General features: G+C 48.6%; 2 protein-coding genes across 4 annotated transcripts in view; one reads left to right on the top strand and one right to left on the bottom strand.

Moving 5' to 3' along the window:
* MAP4K5 (mitogen-activated protein kinase kinase kinase kinase 5) overlaps positions 1-9,820 on the bottom strand; it is a 56,720-nt gene extending 46,900 nt beyond the window's left edge. The window contains exons 1-2 of one of the 3 annotated variants that reach the window (XM_079307822.1): positions 9,637-9,820; positions 9,266-9,438 (exon numbers count right to left, since the gene is read on the bottom strand). In XM_079307822.1, coding sequence (XP_079163948.1) covers positions 9,266-9,373 — 108 coding nt within the window. In that variant the 5' untranslated portion in view covers positions 9,374-9,438; positions 9,637-9,820. Of the gene's footprint in view, positions 1-9,265 lie in introns of all 3 variants that reach the window. The other 2 variants (XM_079307821.1, XM_079307820.1) reach the window with 2 other exon arrangements.
* An 8,143-nt stretch (positions 9,821-17,963) lies between these two features.
* The window catches only part of ATL1 (atlastin GTPase 1), a 32,943-nt gene continuing 27,391 nt past the window's right edge, over positions 17,964-23,515 (top strand). Inside the window, exon 1 of the mRNA XM_079307860.1 lies at positions 17,964-18,256. Coding sequence (XP_079163986.1) covers positions 18,223-18,256 — 34 coding nt within the window. The 5' untranslated portion in view covers positions 17,964-18,222. The remainder of the gene's footprint in view (positions 18,257-23,515) is intronic.

The following is a 23,515-nucleotide window of genomic DNA, read 5'->3' as shown; positions in this document are numbered from 1 at the left end:
TTGCACTTCTGCTGATGAAGTAAAGAGGAAATATGCTGCCATTTCATTACAGATGATAACTGAAAATCGTGCAAGTTATCTCATCCTCTCACACTTTATTTTTAGCCAGAACAGAAGGGAAAAAAACTACTCTGATTTTTTATTATTATTATTGTTCTCTTAATTTGAACCTATTAACTCATGCAAATGATGCCACCTGAAAACAAGTTTTTTTTCAAGAAATTTTCCTACAATTTTATCTACAGTGTTGAGTTTCACTTTAGTCACCTGATTTCAAGCACTTGGCCAGTGACTTCCTCACTTTACTTTGAAAGCTGAACCAAAACCATGCTGCTCAAGTAAACTAATTATTACACAATTAGAATCTTCTCTTAAATTAAAGCAGAATTTTAAAAGAAGCATTTTAAAATTGTAACACGTTTAAGAACGTTTCCCACCTTGCCTCATTTTGCTTGTCTATATCGATTTTATTTTTTTTTATTGTGGTTCTGTAGGGTTTTAAATTTGGATTTGCTGGATTCCTGGGGAACTCTCAAGGTCCATCCCTCCATCCCAGGCTGGATATTTGGGACACTCTGGACACTTGGATCTCCCACTGCTCCCATCCCCAAGGAATGCAAAGCTCTCCCTGCAGCAGCTGTGTGCATTTTCCATGGAAGAGCCAGACACCACTAAGGAATGTGCTGAAGAGAGCCAGAGGAAATCGTGGTAGAGCCTCTGGCTGCTTCCCTGCTCCCAAACAAAGTCACTCCAAAAATCATGGAATGGTTTGGAACAGCCAAGCACCCCCTGCTGCAACAGGGACACTTCCACTACCAGGTTCTGCAAGCTCTGGCATTGAACAGTTGCAGGGATGGGGAATTTCACAAAATGCTTCCATGGAGCAAAGCCACAGCCCATCCTCCTCCTCCTCCTCCATCCCTGCTGGAGCTGCTGCAGCAGCACAGTCAGGCTGTGCTCACAGACATCCCACTGCAGCACTGACACAAACCTCAACACCCACACAATGAGAAAAAGGAAAAATCCATGTTCGTGTGCCCTGGACAGGCTGCCTGATGGATCATGAAAGCAAAAATCCACATCTCCTTATCCATCCCCAGAAATCCCTTTGTCCTGTTGGATACTGTGAGCTGAGTTTAAAAACAAGGTCTCAGGACACAACAGTTTGGCAAAGTTTAGAAAGCTCTGTGTTAATCCACAAGTTATTCTTACCTCTTTATAATTAACCAGGAAGCAGAGCTCAACCAGTGCTTTAAATCTCATCACACACATGCCTGAGAAAACTAAATGATTTTATCAGAAACTGCTCATCCTGTCTGGGGTCTGGGCTGAGAGTATTTAAAAAGAACACATCAAATACTCTCCCCTTTACTCACTGCAGACCAAACACTTCAAAATTTCAGCTGCTGCTGTTTCCCAACCCCTCATAAATAAAACACAAATACCTGAAGCTGTTCCATGACTGAGAGCAATGAGCACCCATCAGGCAGTGCTGTCAAATTTTAATTTTTTTCAGTTTCATCAAGAGAAAACACATCCATAAAAGATGGTATGGCCCCACCTTTATTCTTTTTACCTACCATGTTTACATCTCTGTGCCTGGACAAGAGACTTTACCACTTATCTTCCCTTGGGATTAATGACTAAATCCCCCAAACATTTTTGGGAGCCTGATGTTTATAATTCAACTCTGATTTTGCATGTCTGTACATTAAACAGCAAGTTAAGGCAAACAGAATTCAATTCTTTATTGCTTGAATAGCAATGATCAGCAAAGAATCACACAGCTGAGAACGGGACAAAAATGCAGCTTTTTGGGATGGATCCTCACAAATACAGTTTTTTGGGGTGAATAATCACAAATACAGCTTTTTGGGGTAGACCATCCCATCAAATGGAAGAAGTTATGTCTTTAATGCTGCACAAGACAAAGCTACTAAAAAAACCCCAAACCTCTAAGGAATAATTCCTTATCAATAAGACAACAGAATCCCCCAGCAATAATCTCTTCACTCCAAAAAAAAACCCCAGCACTTGCCTTTCTGGAACATCTCAAAATTCACATTTCAAACACGCTACAAATTCAGTGTTTTCACAGTGAGCTGCAAATATGGTTCATTCAGCTTTCTTTTTATCAGACATTCTTTCTGCAGCCAAATCTTCCTCATATCTATGAAAATATGAACCTCCTAGACACTCTATTCATGCAGAAGACACAAAAATACATTTGGGGGAGGAGTAATTCCAATGTGCCAAGATATTAGATCTGGCATTAAAAAAGCCATTTTGAAGGATCAGTAATTGCAGCAGTTTTGGACACCAGGACTGGGCTGTTCTGAGTGTATCCATGACTGTATTTGTATAATCTTTTTATTATATTTAGGGGAATAGAAGTCAGTGCAACACACAGAATAAGGGATTAGGGAAAAGTACTGACAGAGGACAATTCTGGGAATAATTCTGGTGCTCACCCTCCCATGTGCTCTTTCACTCAAGAGCTTCAAAGACATGGTCAAGCTGCAGCTTCTCCACAGTTTTCCATCATGAAAAAAGGTAAGTTTTGGCTGAGGAAGATGTTGCAGACACTGTGCTGGATGAAAAGAATCACTCCAACACTTGGGTGAAAGCATTCAGAAAGCTAAGGAGCAGAACAGAAATCTGTGTGTGTCAGATTTTTGTCCATTTGGGAAGAGTTTATCCAGCATCCATATGTTATTTTTTTATTGGAAGTCCAGAATGGATTTGGGTCCGGCATAACTCCCCAAATCACAGGTGGCAGTGTCTACCAAACCTTGCTGAGTGCTCTTACTGCTAGAAATCCTTCAGAAACTGGGAATGAACTCTTCCAGCTTCTTAGGAATATTTAAAATCCAAAAACCTAATGAAATGGCAAAGTGTGAGAAAGTCACAGAATCCCAGAATGGTTTGGGATGGAATTTAACAACCTATTAACAACTAGGGACAACTTCCACTATCCCAGGCTGCTCCAAGCAGCAGACTTGGACACTCTGAGGTGGATTTAAGTGCAGCACTGTTGGTAACATAGAATTTCAGAATGGCCTGGGTGGGAAGGGACCTTTCAAGTTCAGTTTATTTCACCCTGATGGGCAGGAGTCCCTTCCCCTGTCCCAGGCTGCTCCAAGCCCTGTCCAACCTGGCCTTGGGCACTTCCAGGGATCCAGGGGCAGCCACAGCTTCTCTGGGCACCCTGTGCCAGGGCCTCACCAAGAATTGAATCCTAATATCCCATCTAACCCTGCCCTGTGTCAGTGTGAAGCCATTCCCTGTCATCTTATCACTCCACCTCCTTGTGCAAAGCCTTGGCAATGCCAGCACAGGGCACCGAGTGCCTGGAGCTGAACAACTTCATGAATATGGAGATGTCCCTCTGAACTGGGATCACCTTGGGCTGATGCTGCCTCTCCACTGCAGGCCAGCAGCAGGTGCCAAGCAGCAAAGGTGGCAGGGGAGGTTGTTTTTCCAGCTGGGATGAGGATGGACAGTTGCTGCTGTCAGCAGGATGTGCTGCCAAACTCTGTCACGGCAGGAAGAGCTGCTCCCTCTGACAGGGATCATCTGAGAGCTCCCACCACACACCTCTCTGACACAATGGGGCTCAGACACTCACCCAGAAATCCTGGATGCTTTCCAGGTTATGCAAGTGCTGGCTGAAATGGAAAGGACTGGTGCATCTTCTGGAGATGGAGAGGAAGGAGATGCTGGCAGGCAAATGTTCTGATCTGTGATCTGCTCTTCCCTCTCAGGTCTCTGCTGCTGGGGTGGGTGGTGTGTGAACTGCACTGTTTGCTTCCTCTTAATGGATGTCTCACTTTGACAAGGAATTACATTTTATTTTTAAGGTTTTGGAGACTGTCTGCTCCTCAGACACAGGGAGAAATAACCACAGGGGAAACACTACTCCCACCATGTAACTTCCCATTAACAGAAAACACAGAATTCCAGAATGGTTTGGATTGGAAGGGACATTAAAGATCATCCAGTGTCACCCCTGGCATGGGCAGGGACACCTTCCACTGTCCCAGGTTGCTCCAACCTGGCCTTGGACACTTCCAGGGATCCAGGGGCAGCCACAGCTTCTCTGGGTCTCCTCACAGCCAGGAATTCCTTCTGCATATCCAACTTTAATTTCCATTCTTTCACCCACTACTCCTTGTCTTGTCACTACAGTTCCTGATAAACAGAAATATGAGTGACAGGATATAATATTTAAAGCCAAACAGCTTGTAACATCCCACATCAAAGACCAAATCCTTAATAAGAAAAGCTATTATAAGTATTTCAAATGGAAATCCAAAGATTTCACCTTCCACTCCTCAATATCCTCACACAGGGTGTCAACAAGCCAGGGAGAATTTTAGTTCTCAAAAGAGAAATCCTACTGACTGCATCCTAAAAGAAAAGCACAACTCCACAGCAATAAGAAAAAACTCAAGAGCATTGGTTTGATGTCATTCCAAACACCACTCCTATGGAAAAAAGAGCACTCAGAGTTCAGGCATGGCTACAGCAAACACTGACCAGAGAGCTTTGATGTGCAGAGGGAGAGTGGAATCCCCCACAGGACAGATGTTTTATGGGCATCTATATGTGGAAGCAACATATATCCACCAGGGATAGGAGTGCTGAGTCAGGGATGGCCAAACCCAATTGGTCTGCAGCTGCCAAAACAGATTTGTGTGAAGTTGGGAATATGTGATTAAAAGTTGTCACAGCCATAACTGTTCTCTGGTATTAAAAAAAAAAAAAAAAAAAAAAAAAAAGAAAAAAGAAAAAAAAGGTTTAGTACTATGTTCTTAAACTGTTGACTTAAGCAGTAAAACTGATAAATGTTAATTATCTGAGAGACTAGAATAACATTGAGAATTATTTTCTAAACATCAAATCCAACAACCTTTGGCTGCACCAGGAATTAAAACCCAGAGATCTGAGAACAAGGCAGTGACCACACAAGCAGGGCTGAAGCCTGATTCAAACTGGACAGAGCAACACTTTTACAGCAACTTAAAAAAAAAGAAAACACAAAGAAAGCAAAACAAATCTTTTTGTTGTTTGTTTTAAATTGCTTTTGAGCAAAGAGTCCGTGTGTGCCACGATCCAATTTCATTGCTTACTATTTCCCAGCAGCTATCAGTGGCAAAACACTGCAGGTTTCTTCTAAGTTGATGCTTTTATTTGGTGCAGAAGATTAAAAAATAATGATGATAACCTCAAGAGAAGAGAAACTGAGCAGATGACTCCAGAAAGAATGAAATTTTCATGATACTCAATAAAAATGCTCTTGTTTACAGGCAGCTTCTGCCATGAATTTGGTGCATTCCTTGTCCCTTGTGCTCACTTTTCAAGAAAGCCTCTGTGGCACTGCTCACAATCCAGCTTGGAAAAGCCCAAACAAGCCAGCTTTAGAATTGCTGCACAAGGTCATGTTTGATCAGCAGGGAGCACAGACAGCCCAGCACATCCATGGGCTCCCAGCTCAGCTGCCAAACAAGGATGGATTTACATCCCTTTACATCAACCACCCCTTTGTTCCCCTCTGCAGCAGCAAGGATCAGTGAAAACTCTGTTTGGGGTACTTGGAATGGAAAACACTAAAAGCTGAGGCCTGGCAATGGTTTGGGTTGGAAGGGACCTTAAATCCCATCCCATTCCACCCCATTTCCACTTCACCTTCCGTTGCTCCAAGCCTCACCAACCTGGCCTTGGACATTTGAATATTTTCCCTAAATCCAATAAAATCTCTTCAGAGCCATTAATAAACACTCCAATAAAAAAAAAAAAAAATCCATACAGGAAATCTCAGGAAGGACAGAAAATTATCCCCCAAATACAACTCTTGTTTTCCAAAGTCCCTTGAGGACACCAAGATCCACAATTACACACAAGCAAATGACTGCATGCTCTGATGCAACCAAATTCCACAAGTTAAACAAAACAAGCCAGTCTTATGCTATTCCAAGTACTTCCAGAAAATGCCATGGGCTGCAGGAATGTGTGATTATACAGCTGATGGTGTGACCTTATTATCAAACCAGCCTTAAACAAATTAGGAGTACAAAGCCCCAGTGAGAAGCTGCAGGTTCACTCACAGGTTATGCTGGTGTGAAAAGCCATCCTGGGGAACATCAAACCACACTGGGAATTTACCTGGGATGGGATCTGACCAGCCACTTCCTACTGCTGGGGGTTAAATTCCATTTACAGTCTCCAGCAGCTTGCTGGAATTTTCTGTTCCAAGACCCCAGTCCAATGTGTGTTTCTTCATTAACCACACACACACACAACATCTATTTCAGCATCAAAAAGATGCATTTCAGAATTTCTGAATGCAAACAGAACAGATCTGTCATTTTTAAACACTGCTTTGAGATTTTAATTTTTATGGCCACAGTGGGAAGACCTTTCCAGGAAAGCCAGATTAGATTTGAGAGACACTGGGGACATAAAAATAGTATTTTTTAAACAGCATATTACTAAGTTCCAGTTCTCATCTTTGTTACTTCAACCTCTTTCACAAATCAATAATTCAAGACTGAGGGATAAATTATGCCAGTGGATCAGAACTGGTTTAATATTAACATCTTCTATTAAAAAGAAAAAAAGCTTTCCCACCATGAATGAGACAACTAACAAGTCAGGATTGTAATGGAAATTACTTCCAAGACTGCTAAACCCAAACTTGGATCTATTTACACAAGCTGTGAATAGACAAGAGTTTATTTACAGATGGTTTCTCCCCAGCCCTGAAATGCATTTTGGGGAAAAAAGATATTAAAACAACATCAACAATCCAGCACTTAGGAGGAATCCTACAATCAACCATTGTGTGCCATGTGACAGACAAGAAATAAACCCCACAAACACTCAGAAAAAAATAAAAAAAAGAAGCTTTTTTTGTGTAAAGCTTTCATGGTAATAACAAAAAGCAAAGTGGGCAGGAGAATTTTGGAAAAGACTTAAATATTCTTCTGTAACCTAATAGTAAAGAAAAATATTTGCTTAACCTCCACCTTCACCATCCAAAAAAGAGCCAATTACTCTAAAAGCCACCAAATGCCCCAAGAAGAATTTAAAGCATTAACCAGCAGCACCAAAAAAAGCATCTGAGGAAGAGGGAGATGTCCCACAATCAGAGAGGCTGCCTGGCTCAGACATCCCAAAAACAACTGCTGGAGACGCTGGTGACTCATTATTAGTGAAGGAGCAGAGAAACCACTTGAAGAGGTGAGGGGAAAATTCCATTTTAATTTAAGAGCACTCTCTAGCAAACCTTTTCCAAGCTCTGCAACATAAGAACTCTTGGATATTCCCTAATAAATGCATTTTATAAACACTTCTGACAGCCCTCAGCGAGCACAAGATGTGCCATCTGCACTGAGACTTACCAGGGACTAAAAAAAAATAAAAGTACAATGTTTATATGTTAAGTCCTTTCAAGAAAAAGAGGTTTACCTTACTTTTAAAATTATCATAACATCAATGCCTTTAAAAAATATGTTTGCTTGTGCATATTTGTCCTAAGAGGCAGTGCCATCTGATTCAGTATTCCCTTGATACAGTTCCTGTTGCAGGCCTTTACAAAAACAAAGAGCAAACCAACGACCTAGAAACAAATGCAGCCTCTCAAACTACTTTAAACTCATTAACTTTATACTTATTTGGGACTCATAACAACGCCTGCCAAAAAATCTTCGATTTAATTCGCCAGGCTGCACGAGGAGAAAGTTTGGGTTTGCTCCTTATCTGAAACCGTTTGAGGAGCAGAAGGCAGATTTTTCCTAAGCCAAAGAGTGGAGGAGGGGGACAGAGGGCTGTGTTTTTTTTTGTTTAAAAGGGGATGGATGTGTTTACATGGCAAGGAGCAGAGCCATGCATCCAACCCAGCTCCGGAAGCGGAAGCTGGGTGACATGTCAGCACAGCTCTCCACTAATTACCAGGATAATGAGAAGCAGAATATTTCTTTTTCCACAAAGAGATGACACAAAAACACTTCCCTGCAACGCAACTAGTTATTTCTTGTCGTGCTGCCTGGTTATTTCTTGTCATGCTGCCCTGCACTGGGCAGGCACACACAAACAAAGCAGCTCAAGGTATGCCAAGTTCTAGATTTATGACAGCTGAAATGTTCTTTTAAAGGATTTAGTGCTAGAATCCCTAGGAAAGAAGTTGACTGATCTGTGTATAGCACTGTAGGAGAAAAAAAAATAAAAGAGGAAGGTAAATATGCACCATGAAAACTTTTAAAAATAACTCCCTGAGGTCATAAGTAACCATTTCAAAGGGGTGGTGGGAACAGGATCCATCTATAAAACTTCAATTTGAGCATTAGCAAAGAGCCCTCCCCCAGCAGGAGCAATTACTGCTGCCTTTCATGTGGCACATTAACACACCTTCCCTTGCACGCTTGGCTGTGTCAGGTCTATTTTAAACACTCTCAACAGCATTACAAAGGAAAACATCCCACAGCTCCCTGCCCGTGCAGCTGAACACGCACATTGCCAAGCACAGGCTGAAAACTTTAAGGCTTTCTTTAGAATTCACCCAGCCCTAAAGCTGCTGAGGTGTGAGGAACATCCCTGATGTTTGAGGAACATCCCTGATGTTTGAGGACAGGGCTCATATCAGAAGAACACACCACTGCCTGCACCTCCTGTCCTCCATGCCTGTGGCTCTGGTGATGTGAGCACCAATGTGGAATTTGCAGAATCCCAGAATGGTTTGGCTTGGAAGGGACCTAAAAGATCACCCAGTTCCAGCTCCCTGCCAGGGACAGGGTCACTCTTTGCATGCACCATTCCAAGAGCATCTACTTGATGTGCTGCACTAACTCTACCCCTGCAGCTCCGTTCCAGCTCCTGAAGAGCTTTAATCTGCTTCTGCCTTTCACGGGCTATTATTAACCTCGGGGATAAAGTGGCACCCTTTTAATCAGGTGCTTTAACTGGATGCGTTCTGCAAACAGGTACAGCCGAGAGATATCCTCTACCTCCCGGGGCTGTAACGTGGGGAGTTATTCACCAAGTCAAACCTCCAGGAAGGGCAGCGGCGAGAGAGAGCTTTTCCCGGGTGCAGCAAGCACGGATCCCACAATGGTTTGGGTTGCAAGGAACCCTAAAGATCTCGTTGCTTCATGGGCAGGGACACCTTCCTCCACCCCAAGGTGCTGCAAGCCTCGCACGCTTGCTTCTCTCAGGGCCTCGCCTCCCTCACAGTCAATCCTTCTCCACTCAATTGGGAATCGCTCACCTTGTACACGTCGCCGTAGGTGCCGCTCCCCACCCGCTGGATCAGCTCGTAGTCCTGCTGCGGGTTCCGCCTCAGGATATCGCCGCTGGCCCGCGCCGCCGGCTCCATGTCCAGCGCCGCGTCCCCGCCGGCCCCGGGATGCTGCTAGCGCGGCGGCCCCCGGCCCATGGCTCCTGCGGCGGCAACGGCGGCTCAGGGGGCTCCGGCCGGCCCACACAAAGGCGGCCGCGCCCTCCGCGGCTGCCGGGGCTCTCCGGGGCAACCAGGAAGCGCCGCTGCGGGCAGGGAGCGGGGCCGGGCGCGGAGGGAGCTCCGGTGCCGCCGGCGCTGCGGCCCGTCCGCCGGGGCGGCCAGGCCGGGCCGGCTCCTACCTGCGCGCCGCAGCCCTTTGTCCCGCCGGGGAGGGAGGGAGGGAGGGAAGGAGGGGGAGCACGGCGGCCGCCTCCTCCTTTTCCTCCTCCTCCTTCTCCTCCTCCTTCTCGTTCTCCTTCCGCGGCCGAGCCGCGCCGGGTTCGCTCGGCTCGGGACGGGCCGGGCCGGCGGTGCCGCCGCAGCGCCCCGGCGCGGCCAAGGCGGGTCCCGCTCCCGGCCCGGCCCCGCTCCGAGCCCGGCCCCGCTCCGAGCCCGGCCCCGCTCCGAGCCCGGCCCCGCTCCGAGCCTGGCCCCGCTCCCGGCTCTGCTTCGCTCCTGGCTCTGCCCCGCTCCCCGCCCGCTCCGAGCCCGGCCCGGCCCCGCTCGGGGAACCGCTGCCGTGCGGCTGTTGGAGCGCGCTGCCCTCCCCGCGGCCCTGCGGCTGCCGCGTCCGGGGCTGACGGAATCCCAGAGTGGTTTGGGTTGGAAATTACCTTAATCCCATCTCATTCCACCCCCTGCCGTGGCAGGGACACCTTCCACTATCCCAGGTTATTCCAAGCCCCAGTGTCCAGCCTGGCCTGGGACACTTCCAGGGATAGCCACAGCTGCTCTGTGCCACGGCCTCACCCTCACAGCCAAGAATTCCTTCCCAATATCCAACTTAAATCTTCCTCTCCCAGTTTAAAGCCATTCCCTGTGTCCTGTCCCTCCATCCCTTGTCCCCAGTCCCTCTCCAGCTCTCCTGCAGCCCCTTTAGGCTCCGAGCTCTCCCTGGATCCTTCTCCTCTCCAGGTGAGCACCCCCAGCTCTCCCAGCCTGGAGCAGAGAGGTTCCAGCTCTCGGAGCATCTTTGTGCCTCTTTGTTCCAACAGGTCTTCACCGTGAAGGAAAAACGCAGGAAGAACAAGCAGGGCTTTCAGCCTGTACCCCTTGGTTTGAGGCAGGAAGAAAGCCTCCAGTTTGGCTACACCACCTATATTTTATATATATTTTTATCCATATATATGCTTACAGCAAACACCAGGCTGAGCTTTCAATCTTTCACACCAGAGGCTGGGATACTTCCAGAGAGGAGAAGGAAAAGGAGGAGGAAGACGAGGAAGATGTAGGACTGATCTGGATTGCAGCCTTGCAGGCACATCGTGTAATCCTTCTCATGGGCTAATCAGGTACCATGGCATTTAGCTTTGTGGGCAGCCAGTGCAATGAAAGTCACACCAGAATTACCTCAGACCTGCTGGGACTTGTCTCCCTGGGCTCCCCAAGTCAAAAAAAAGCTTCTGTGAAACTGCAAAGTGGAAAGCATTTATAGCTGCCTTTCCCAATTATTTTCAACCAAGCAGCTGAAACTCTGGGCAAAGCTCAGTCACGGTCTCTGAAATGAATGCTGAACAATTTAAGAAGCCCAAAGGTGGGGATAGGGAGTAGAGGAATGCTGGAATTCGCAGTAGCACTTGCTGCACAGAGAATCATTAGGGCCTGAAAGGAGGTGTGATTTTTCTAGGTGTAAAAAGTATCACATAGCCAGTGCAGGAAATACATCTGCAGAGGTTAGGTAGAAAAAAATTTAAATGGATGCCAGGATGTAGGAGTGTCTGGTGTCCAGGATTGGCTATTTCAGAACAAATTCTGCTTTTTTGGCAGCCCAGGCAGGTTCAATATAGTCTAATGACAATGTAGCCAAGTGCTGATCCTCTGTTTAAAATGGAGCGTGGGCTTTGAACTTGCTCTTGCATTTACAAATCCCACATGTAGTACCTGACAGAGTGGTGTGGATTGCATAAGATTTCCCTTCAAACCACAGGCTCCATGGCAGAATTCATTAGGATCTGTGGTGCTTTAGGTTAAACTCAAAGGCAGCTCCTGTGCAGACACCTGGGAATTACATAGTGGCCTTTGGGTTTATTGGGATTTATTTATGGGCTTGTTTGGGCTGCAAAATGTAACCTGCCCCACCTCCCAGAAACAGGAGAACTCACTTAAAGAGATTCCCCTTTAATTTCCCCTTGTACTCTCCAAGCCTTCTGCATCCTGTACGTCCTTTCCAACATAAATACCTACGTTTTCCTGAACCCCCAACAAATAAGAAACTATTTACCCTTCAGAGAGCTGTATTTCCTCAAGTGATTTTTAACAAAGCAATTACCTCTCCCCTCATAAATCAGCTTCCTGTGCTCCAGATAGGGAGCTGTTTGTGTCCTTTTTCTTTCCCCTTCCTCAGCTGAGGGTTTGGACGCTGCTTTTCACTCTGCTGACTTGCTGCTCCTGACAAGCCATCAGGTGACAGCACAGCAAAAAGGACATTTCATTTTCCAGAGGCACATGGTGTGTTAAGAACTTGGCTTCCTAGAACATCTCTCAGATCCAAGGGGCTGCAATTCACTGCAAAAGCTGCTGTATTTAATCCTTGCTGGGTTAAGTTTCACTTCCCACCTGGAGGTGCAGTTTCTCATCCCATCTTGCCAGTGGTGAGAGTGAGTTCTCAGAGCCCATCACATGTTCTGGGCTTTAATCCACTTTTCCCAGCTGGGTCTCAATCCCTGCTGGGAGCACCTCTGGGAGGTGTCCACAGATAAAAGCAGCATTGGGACTGTATTATTGCTACCATTTCATGATTAGAAAAATGGAGGAAAATGAGGAAACTGCCAGAAATTGTGCCAGGAGAAGTTGAGTTGAGGTTGAATATCAGGGAAAATTTCTCCAGGGAAAGGGTGGCATTGTTTGCCCAGAGCAGTGGTGGAGTCACCATCCCTGGAGGGTTTTAGGAGCAGTGTGGGGACATGATGACCATGGCAGTGCTGGGTTAAGGGTTGGGCTCAATGGTCTTAGAGGGCTTTTCCAACCTTAATGATGTAATTAATGATTCTAATGAGTTGTGCAGAATTTTCAGTGCAAGACATGGACCCTGTGCCCTGCCATGCCTGCACTCCTGAGCACATACTGTGTTTTCCACCCCAGACCAGGCTGCTTTTCTGCTCCAGTGTGTTCAGGAATGTGCTTTTATGCAGCATCTTCCATCTGAATGGGTCCCAGCCTTAAAAGGAATGTTAAGTGGTTTTACATAAGGCATTACGTGGGTTTGGAGAATGTGATCTGTTTGTGCTGTAGTCTGAGGAGGAAGAGCAGCCACGGTTGTTTTAATGAGACACTGAGGTTCACCAGGTAATGGTGGATGCAGAGCTGTAGAAATTTCTAACTGAACAAGACAATAAAGGTGGTTTTAAAAGCAGTGAAAATACTTCAGCCCTAGTTTTTTTATCTGACTGCTAAAATATATTTAATTTTACACCATCTAACAAACTCACATGGATGGCATTTGTAACTGCTGCAGCACCTTCCCTATGATTTGAAATTTATTTTTATTTTTTTTTAAGTCTGTGGTTTGTGTTTTTCAGGCTGGTTTTCCTCCCCAGTGGAACACACATTTGCTTCACCCAAGGCCACAAGTGAAGGGTCTGCAGTGGATCCATTCCCAGGTTTTCTGTGGGCATCTTTCCACCCCTGAGTCCAGTTCAGCATGCTGAACCTCCTAAAGCTTCTTGGCATCACTTTGGCAGCTTTCAGTGCTGTTCATGCTGCTTCACCTGCTGTGCTATCAGAATCCAGAATAAGAGGGATAAGGAAGATTTTGTGGGATCCTGAATGGCTTCTCACTGCTGGAATGGCCCTTTGGGGGACAACTGAAATGGCAGCAAAAAATGCCTGGAAAAAAAATAAAGAGCAGAAAGAGAGAGAAGTCCTGGCAAGATGGATGGAACACAGCAAGAGAAGAGGGCAAGAGAAGGAGAGGACATCCAGGCCTGTTGGATGTTTCTTATGTTCAACTTGGGAATTCACTTGCTCAAGGAAGCATCAGTCTGCCATGAACTGAGGATCTCTCCAGGGGTTGTACTGAGATGCTCTGGGAACAGAGAAAAGACACAAAAGGGAGAGAAAAGCCTTTTGTCCCTTGCAGGAGCAGGAGAATGAAACAAGACCCAGCTCAGTCCTGTTTGCAAGGATTTGTTTTTCAAGGAAGGAAGAGGGGCACTGTGGCTATACATTATATTTGTGTCACCCCGTTTACGTAGATACATCTCAGGAGACTTTGCAGCTGATTGTGCTCTTTGCATTCAAAGGAAGGAAACCAGCTGGATGCCCTTCCCTCCTGCAAGCACGAACAGGGAGGGCAGAGGTGAGACCAGACAGCAACTGCTCAGCACAAGGATGCAGGAAAATGTGGCCATTTCCATGAAAAACAGCATTAAAAAGGGAAATTCAGAGCACTGCCTGCAAGCCTGGCTGCTTCCCCTGTTTCCAGGTGCACAAACCTGGCTGGAACATTTTGCAAGTATCCTGCTGAATCATGCAGGCAGGTGGATTTGGTTGGTTCTGCCAAGAGGAGCTGGAAGCCTTTTCCTGGCTGAGGTGTATCTTCAGGGGGAAATCCTAGAAACAAAGTTGGCACACACAGATTTTGGCTTGGGCTCACTAAAGCCACGTTGCAAACAAAAAAAGAGGCTGGTGAGGAAGGATGTTTTCAATAGTGTCCATCTGCCTGTCAGTGCAGGAGAGAGGGGACAAATTAAAAACAGTATTGGAAAGAGATGGGAAGTTTGGCTTGGGAGAGATCCTCTGCCTTGCTGGCCTCTAAACTGTAGAATCATGGAATCACCTTGAGGATCATCCAGTTCAGCTCCTGGCCCTGCACAGACATCCCAATAACTCCACCCTGTGCCTGAGAGCTCTCCTGGTAGCCTTGGGAACATGATCATTCCCTGGGGAGCCCCACCAGGCTCTGGGGAAAGAACCTTTTCCTAATAAAGAGAAACAAGAAGATCACAGTCAGATGGTAGCCACTGAGGTAAAACCAGGCCTGGGCTGATGATTCTTTATATCTCTGTTTTGTTTTGTTTTGTTTTTTTAAGTAGGCCCCTTAGTTTGCAGATCATCTTTCAGAAGGAAGAACCTCCACACTGATTGATTAAACAAGTCATTTAATGAACTGCTGGAATTCTGTCTCCTCCACAGTGAAATACCTTCTAGTATTTCTTGCAGCCCCAGTGTGCAATCCTGTTTACAGAGGCAGCAAAGATAATTCCTTTGGCTGCAAAGCCCATGTAGATGTAGGCGGTCAGAGCACAATTCGGGGTGAGAAATGGGAGCTGCAGGAATAGCAGGATTTCCTAAGCAACAAAGATCTGCTTCACTTAAAATATTTCAGGAAGAAAAAACCAAAAAAACCAACAAACCAACAGAAAGATGTTAGGAAGGTTTTAGTTTCAGGACTGGAGAAAAAGCTGATTGCCTTTTATCCCTTTTTGGTATTTCCAAGGAATTGAGGCCTCCTAACTCTAGAATAAGGGCACAGAAATGAAACCAGTGATGAGGAATCCCTGCCAGGCACTGTAACCACCAGGGAGACATCTCCTTGCAATGCTCTTCAGACACATTTGACACCTAGATCCCTCTGAGTTTAATTTAGCAATTTAGCAGAAGCAGTGAAAGAGCAAAGCCCCAAAGAGAAAGGCAGAAGTGATAATAAAAAACGAACTCGTCCCATAACCTCGGCTAACCACTGCAAGAACAGATCTGTCACCTGGGGGCTCAGGCAAGGAAAACTCCTGTGCATGGCAGTGTTTTCCTCAGCAGCAAGTCCCAGGCAGCCCGTGGTGGCACCTGAGCAGGAGCAGAGCCTTGGCAGAGTCCCTTTGGCACCTCTTACATAAGCGTTGCACAACGCGCCCGCGTGCCGTGTGCGGAGGGCCGGGGATATGAAAAGCAACTGGAAATGCTGCCTGGCTAAGTGGGACACTGGAATCAAGGTAAATTATGAAACAGCTCCTGCCAGTGGAATGCAGGATGGATTCAATTCCAGGTTTTCTCTGAATTCTGGGCCCTTTTCTGTGCTGTATGTCAGCAGCTGTGCTCTCCCTCTGTGAGGTGTTTTCTCTTTTTGCCTTTCCTCCATTTAGCATCGTTGTTCCTCAAGAATCCCTTCAGTCCATGACCATTCAGCACATCTGATGTAAAATCAGCTATTAGTGATCTGGCAGCTTGGGCAGCAAGAATGGAAAGATGCTCCCTAGGAAGGGCTGTTTGCAACTGGGAAAATGAAGGAAGGATGAATTGGTGGAGAGAAGGGATGGATGAAAATGGACAAATGCTGAGTCACTCTCTGGACAAAAGATCATCCCCCTGATTTGGGAATCATAGGACATAATGCAGGAAAAGGCCTTGGGAGTTCATGCAGACAATCCCCTGAGCACAAGATCAAACCTCTCTGCTCCTCTTTCACTGGGATACCATATGCCAATATGGCAAGAGAAAAGGGGAAAATGCCAGTTAATGGGGCAGTACAAGTTTGACCTTACAGCAATTCTCAAATGGGATGAGGAACACAGGACCTGAGCCCATCTCAGTTTAATTAGACTTTCAAATTAACAAACTTCCTTTTCCATCCTCTTTTTTTTTTTCCTTCCTCTGTCCATTTCCCAGATGCTTTTACTTTAACCTCCTCTTTCAACCTATCTGAACCCCTGTGACAGTGTCCAGCAAAACAAATCCCTTCTCACAACACCTGTCTCTTCTCTGCTGCATTGAAGCAGCAACAGGCACATGCAATCTCAGGGATTATTTATAAAAATCCTAATGCAGCTTCTGCAAAGCCAAGTGAGCTCCTCGTGGTCGCAGTGCCCGGCAGGGGTGGGCAGGATTCAGCTGTCTGCCACGTGAGAGAGCCAAAATTACATGTTTCCTTCTGATGCTGTAAACACAGGGAAGAGGCCAACGGGAGGCAGTCACAGAGTGCTGGAGGAGGCACTCAGGAATTAAGTATCAGCATATCAATGGCAGCACAACAATACATGGCTTTGGTACATATCAGATGCTTGGGACTGAAAATTGGTTCGTTTTTGAGTGTTCTTCACGCTGTCAGGAATGAAGAGCAGATCCTGCTGGCTCCTGTGAATCCAGCAAAGCTGGATGGGCACTGGCTTTCCTTGATTGCTGTGGGCCAGAGTGCAGAAATGATCAGTGCTCTCCCAAAATCTCTTCTTGCAGATACAGTCTGGGGCTCAGTTCTCTTCCCATGCTGCCAGATTTTGTCCCTCTGGTGATCACCACATTTCCAGTTTAATCAGCTGATCTTTGAGTGCTGTGCCACGTGCCTTCCAAAGAGCAGCACTGGGCTTGGCCTCAGCATCAGTTTGATTCCAGCAGCTTGCTGGCATCACAAGTGTGAGCAAACAATAGTTGAGGACAAGTGTGTTCACTCCCATGCTGGTCCCCATGGAATGGGTGGGAGGGGGCAAGCTCAGAAAGCAAACACAGCATGGGCTGCGTGCCCAGCAGGGTGGGCAGGAGGCTGAGGGAGGGGGTCATTCCTCTCCACTCTGCTTTTGTGACAGACCCCAGTGCTGCCCCCAGCATGAGAAGGATGTGGAGCTGCTGGAGCAAGTTCAGAGGAGGCCACAGAAATGATCTGTGCTCACCTGGAGGGGAGAAGGATCCAGGGAGAGCTCAGAGCTCCTTGCAGGGCCTGAAGGGGCTCCAGGAGAGCTGGAGAGGGACTGGGGACAAGGGATGAGGGAACTAGACACAGGAAATGGCTTCATCTGGGTTAGATGAGATATTGGGAAGAAATCCTGACTGTGAGGGTGGTGATGCCTTGGCACAGGGTGCCCAGAGCAGCTGTGGCTGCCCCTGGTTCCCTGGAAGTGTCCAAGGCCAGGATGGACAGGACTTGGAGCAACCTGGGATAGTGGAAAGTGCCCCTGCCCATGAGAGTGAAATAAACTGAGCTTTAAAGGTCCCTTCCCACCCAGACCATTCTTAAATTCTATGTTATCAACTGTGCCGCCAACTTAAATCCACCTCAGAGTGCCCAAGTCCAGCCTTTACACTCCATCTTCTGTGCCACATCTGCAGGTTCACGGTGAGTGTCTCCTGCTGTCTGTGGATGCCGCCAGCACAGGTGGAATTTGGGAGAGCCAGGGCTGGGATCCCTGTGGTGATTTCACAGCCCAAGTGCCCCATGCACTCCCCACACACCCTGGATGTGCCCCAGCCACGGCCCCTTGTGGGTGGGTGCCCAGATGAGCCAGGTGCCGTGCCCTGGGGTGGACATCTCCAGGGTTTGGGTGCCTACAAGTGTCACCAGTGCCCCCAGGTTTGGATACTCCAGTGTGGGTGCCCCAATGATCCCAGTGCCCTGGCAGGGTTAACCTGGGTGTTGGATCCTCCTATCTGTGCTGAACCCCTTCACCAATACCCCGCGGGTGGGTATTCAGCACCCACCCCGCGGAGTCCCGCTGGCTGTGCGCGCCCCGAGCAGCGGTGCCCGGGGCCGACCCCGCGGGTGCCGTGGGCGGGTACCCCGGCGGGCCGTGCCGTGCCGTGCCGTGCCGAGCCGTGCCGTGCCGTGCCGTGCCGTGCCGTGCCGTGCCGAGCCGTGCCGTGCCGTGCCCGGGTGCCGCGGTGCCGCGCCGAGCGGCGGGCGGGGATGCTGCTGCTGCTGCTGCTGCCGCCGGCTCCCCCGCCCGCCCCGCGCCGCCGCCGCCGCCGCAGCCCCGCCAGACGCAGCGCGGCTCGGAGCGCGCACGGAGCCTCCCGCAGCCGCCGCCATGGCCCGGAACCGCCGGGACAGGAGCAGCTGGGGTAGGGCGGCGGCGGCAGAACCGGGGGGGAGCGCGGGCAGCGCGGACAATGCCGGGCCTGAGGCGGCCGCGGGCCGCGCCGGGGCGGGGCTGCGGCGGGAGGACGCGGGCGGGGGGCTCGGCTGGCCCGGGCGGGGCGGGGGGCTGCCCGGTGCCGGGGGGACACACGGCTGTGCGGGACACCCCCCGCGCTATCCCGGAGGGGTCTGGGGTCCGCCCGTCCCGCCCCGCCAGCGAGAGGCGGATCGGGGTGCGGGATGGGGCGCCCCTCGCTCCGGGGCCTCCTGAGGGGAGGTGTCGGCGGCTCGGGCTGGTCACCGCCCTCGGCTCGGTGCAGCGGGACCCCCTGACACACCCGGGGCCGGACAGCCCCGGCAGCTCCCTGGGGAGCCGTGCGGCTGCCCCGGCTCTCCTCCGGCTTGCCCTGACACCCCTTCCCTGGCCCTGCTGTCCCCTCAGCCCCTGGCGGGGGACGCCACCTGAGCCACCGCCCCGCCTCGGAGCGGGGATCCCGCTCACCCCACCTCCCGCAGGCACAGCCACCAGGCCACCCTGGCTTGTCACCCCTCCGGAGGGTTTCCCCCGTTGCTGGAAGCCGTAGCATTTACTTGTCGAGTCACCCTCCAGCCAGGGCCCATTTTGAACGCATCCCCTCGGAGCCCCCCGGTCCCGGGGGAGCCGGGCAGCAGTGCCGGGCTGAGGCGGGAGGAAGTTCTCGGTGCCTTCCTGCGAGCCCTCGGTTCCCTCCAGGGGCGCCTGGATCCTCCGCAGCCGCTGCTTCCCTCCGGAGCCCCAGCGGGTCCCACAGGTGGGCTGCACCCACCCTCAGCCTGCCTGTGATGTGTCGCCTCACCCACTGCCACTGCCACGCTGTTCCGTAGGAAATCAGATTTTATCCAGCCATTTCCCGTTATTTGAGGAGAGTGATTCGCCGTTTCCTCCGGAGTCGTAATTCCGTGTGAGCTCACTGACGGGTGCCGGCGGTATCCCGGCTCCTCAGGCGGAGCGGGTGAGCTGAGCTGTGATGTTTAGATACACAAATTACATTCTAATTTGTGTAGATGAGTGTGGGATTTCCCCTGGCAGTGATTAACAGTTCGGAGGCATGCTGGAGGAAGCGGGATAACGGAGTGTCTGATCCGGGGATGGGCGTTTTGGGATAGAGTTGGGGAGAAGATGAGCGAACCTCATTTGATCGGTGCCGTGTTTAGCTGTGGCTTAATGAAGGTCCTCAGATCCTTAAGTAAACCAGAGGGAAAACTTGCCAGGGAATGTGGTGCCATTCTCAGCTTTGTCTCGCGGAGCGTGTGACAGACGTGTCAGCCCTGACTCGGAGTGCTGGGAATTGCACACACATCCACACCCCGGTGCCTTCCCTGCACATCCTGACAGCAGGAGGAGGGAATGCGAATGATGCCGGGTGGAAGGGAGAAAGCACAGCCCGCTCCGGCAAGGATCCCTCAGCCCGTGTTCCTGAGCCCTGCTCCCGGGAAATGTGATGTGTCACTGATGGGATGAACTCTTCCTGAGCTTCTCTGCAAGAATCTGGAAGCGTCCATGGGTCCAAGTGGATCTTTGTGGGATCTGCCTCCCATCCACAGCTCAAAACCATTCCCTGTATCCCATAGACATTCACCTGTTCCTAGAGGATTTCCTGGCTCTTTGCCCGGCTGGTTGACGTTGCAAAGTAAGAAATTGAGAGAGTGAAGTGCTACAATTTTTTTACTAGAAAAGAAAAAGCTGCCTTTAATAAATTTATTCGTTCTATTTATACAACAAAACCTCATTGCCTTGAAAGCTGTGTTTACATCCAGTGACTGCAGCATTGTGTGGTGACATCAGTCCATGGGGTGACATTCTACTGCTACATCCTTCAGCTGGCAAAGGAGGAGGCTTGGGCTTCTCCTGAAACTAAGGCAGAAAGGAGAAAGTCCTTGCTTTGTTCTAAAAATGGGCTTATGGGTCATTAAAAATATTAATGCTATTTTGAAACGAATCAAACTTTGCCCTAGTTACTCAGGCCTGGAAACAGGCAGCTGCTTAATGTAACCCTCCTTTGTTTCACAGAAATAATTTGCTTTTTTAAGGCTCACAGAGCAAATTAGTGTGAGTATGTGAGATTGCCCCTGGTCATAGCTGGGTCTCTGTCACATCCCTGGGAGGGGAGCTCCTGTAGGGGTGTGTGATGCATCCAGAGTAGGATTTAGCCTTGGGCTAAAGGTCAGAATAAGGTTATGCCTCATTTAAGGATGTTCCTAAATGTGCCAAGCAGTGCATGGATCTCACAACTGCTGCCAGTTGAATGGTTGAGGCAGCTACAGATCAGAAAAAAAAATTACAATTTCTTGCTGTGAGTAGTGGACCCTGCTTTTCCCAAAATAAGGATTGTTAGTCCAAGTTCTGCTTGGCACAGTGAAGTCCAGCCAGCTCATGGAGGTTTGTAGTAAATTAGACTAATTTTTGCCTGTAATTCTCTGTGCTTGGCAGTTGCAGATGTTCAGCAGCCTGGTCCCTCTGATCCAGTGAGATCCCTGCTCCCAGTCACTCCATTAAACAGCACAGACTGGAAAAAAATCGTGTGAAATCTCATGTTTCCCATCATGGCCAATTCTGTGTTGAAATTGGAATGACCCACCTGTCAAGAATTCAGTTTTAAAACCATAAAAAGGATTACAGAGGTTATAGATACTTCTTGGAGAGGATTTTCAAGCTGGGCAGGAGATTTAGGAGAGCTCCTAGAGGGAGTCAGGAAAAGCCAAGGAACTATTTTGAGAAGGGACTTCTCCAGCACAGGCCAGAGATCATCACTGCCACATCTTAGACTGCACACAACGGGTTAAACTGGAAAGAAAACTCTAGGTTGTTTTTCATTTTAACCATGTTAACATCTTTTCTGTTTGTTTTTTGATTTTTGCCCTTTTATGATGGATTTTCAGTTTCCACTTCCTGGCATTTCTTTGTGACTCTGAATGCTGGGAACCTGACAAGTGAAAGCTGAGATCTTTCAGACAGAGGGGCCTTTACACAAAAAGCCAGAAATATTCACAACCAAATGACTGGCTTGTGAAAGAGAAAAGAAAATAAAATGCTGGGACTTGAAAGAAGAGACAAGTCCAACATTGCAAGCTGAATGTGATGATAGAATCATGGAATGAGCAGGGACACTTCCCAGTAGATCAGGTTGCTCCAAGTCCCATCCAGCCTGGCCTGGAACCCTTCCAGAGATCCAGGGGCAGCCACAACTTCTGTGGGCAATCTGTATCAGGGTCTCCTCATCCTCAAAGGGAAGAATTTTTTCCTAATATCCCTTCTAACCCTCTGGCAGTGGGAAGCCATTCCCTGTATCCTGTGTCCTCATCCAAAGTCACTCTCCCATGGTTGTTGTGCAGGGAATTGGAATAGCTGGGATCCACCAGATCCAAGCAGATTTAAAGCACTTTATAAGCATTTTCTGCAGTGTAATTAATTACCTTTCATACTACATCCTAAAATTTCATGGCATGTTTACTAAACTTTATTTTCAGCCAATTTTAGCAACAAAAGGGTAGAAATAATTTAATGTCAAAAAAAACCTAAATCAAATCCTGGTGCTGGAGATGAAGGATGAAGAAAACAGAGCAGAAAAAGGACCATGCAGAAAATGTGTGCTGGGAAGGAAGTTCTGGAGATGTATCCCTGGAACTGTCCAAGGCCAGGTTGGGTGGGGCTTGGAGCAACCTGGGACAGTGGAAGGTTGGACAGGAGTTGGGATGAGTTGTTCTTTAGGTTCCCTTCCAACCCAAACCTTTCTGGGATTCTGTGTGACCCTGGAGCCTGGCTAGGCTTAAATGTGGGAAAGGCAGCAGGCCCAGGGTTTGCACCTGACAAACAGGTCATGTCTTTTTGCTGGTGCCCTTCCAATAATATTTTGACTATGGGAGGTGCCCACCTTGCCTCTGACTCAGCCATTCCTGCTGTGTGAGCTGTCATGGGCACAGCCACATAACTGTCTACCCTGACCTCAAACTTCCTGAAAAAATTCTGCAAAAAACCTGATTTGCTTCATTCCCAAGGCAGTTGCCTGCCTGTGTCTCCAAAGCTCAGCCTGGCAATTTGACAGCAGTAGGAACTGCTCTTGCTTCAGAGCCAGCTAAACACTGGAGCTTCACATAGTAGGTGTTGTAATTTAAAAATTCAAATTGCACTTTGGCATTTGAGATGTTGTAACAGTCAGCTTTGGTGGGGGGGCAGTTATCATCCAAACTCTTGCTCCTGTCAGCAGTGGTTCACATGGGAAGGTCCCAAAGCACTCCTGCTATCAGCAGAATCATTCATGCCCTTGTTCCCTCTGCCAAAGGGAGAAGGGGCTGAGCTGGCCACATGGAGCTGAGGCTGTGCTGCTGCCAGCTGGGTGACTCAGGGCTGGCAGCAAGAAGGTGCACTCCACTTCTCCAGGGCTCCCAAAAAAGCCAAGGGGGAGTGAGGATGGAGGCTGGCAGCAGCAGCCACCCTGCTCCAGCCCTCCTGGGAGGCAGAGGGAGGTCCCTGCCAGGAGAATGGGGCAGTGCAGGTTGGATTGGCAGAGGTGTTAGCACAGCTGTGGAGGTTTGCCTGACTTTGGAGGGGAGCCTGGGATGCCAAAGGGGAATGCCAAGTGTGGCCTTTTACAGAATCAGAGTCATTTAGGTTGGAAAAGACCTCTGAGATCATCAAGTCCCAAATACCACATCCAGTCTTTCCTGAAGCACCTCCAGAGGTGGTGGCTCCACCACATCCCTGAACACTCCATTTCTATTTATCTGCCATTCTTCATTGTTGAATGACAGGGCTCCTTTTTCCACAACAATTTTCCTCACCTGTTTCTGATGCCCTGCAGCTCCAGGGATTGTCATTGATTTGTCATTTCCAGAGATTCATGGCAGCTGTGATTACATCCAGTCTGAGGAGCTGCAGATGATTTCCTAGTTGGGCACTCTAAGTTCTGGCTCTGCCTTCCCCTCCTTGCTGCATTTCCCAGATCAGCAGCCCCAGGTGTAAGGGGTAGAGAGCCTGGCAGAGGTGCATGTGTCACTTTTCAGGTCCCAGTGATTCTGGTTAGGGGATGGGCAGCATTTGGTGCTTCCCCTGCTTGGATCTGGAGTCCTCTGGTTCTGTGGAGATGTCAAAAATCCCAGTAGAGGGGAGGTTGTGTGTCTGTGAGATCAGGGTGCAGGAGCTGCGTGTAGAGAAACTTATTTACAAGATCACATAGTACCAGGATAAGGGAGAATGGCTTCCCACT

Source organism: Erithacus rubecula, assembly GCF_903797595.1.
Source record: "Erithacus rubecula genome assembly, chromosome: 6".
In the NCBI taxonomy this organism is placed as follows: Eukaryota; Metazoa; Chordata; class Aves; order Passeriformes; family Muscicapidae; genus Erithacus; species Erithacus rubecula.
The sequence above is the reverse complement of the archived record's forward strand: the minus strand, read 5'-3'. Positions and strand labels throughout refer to the sequence as shown.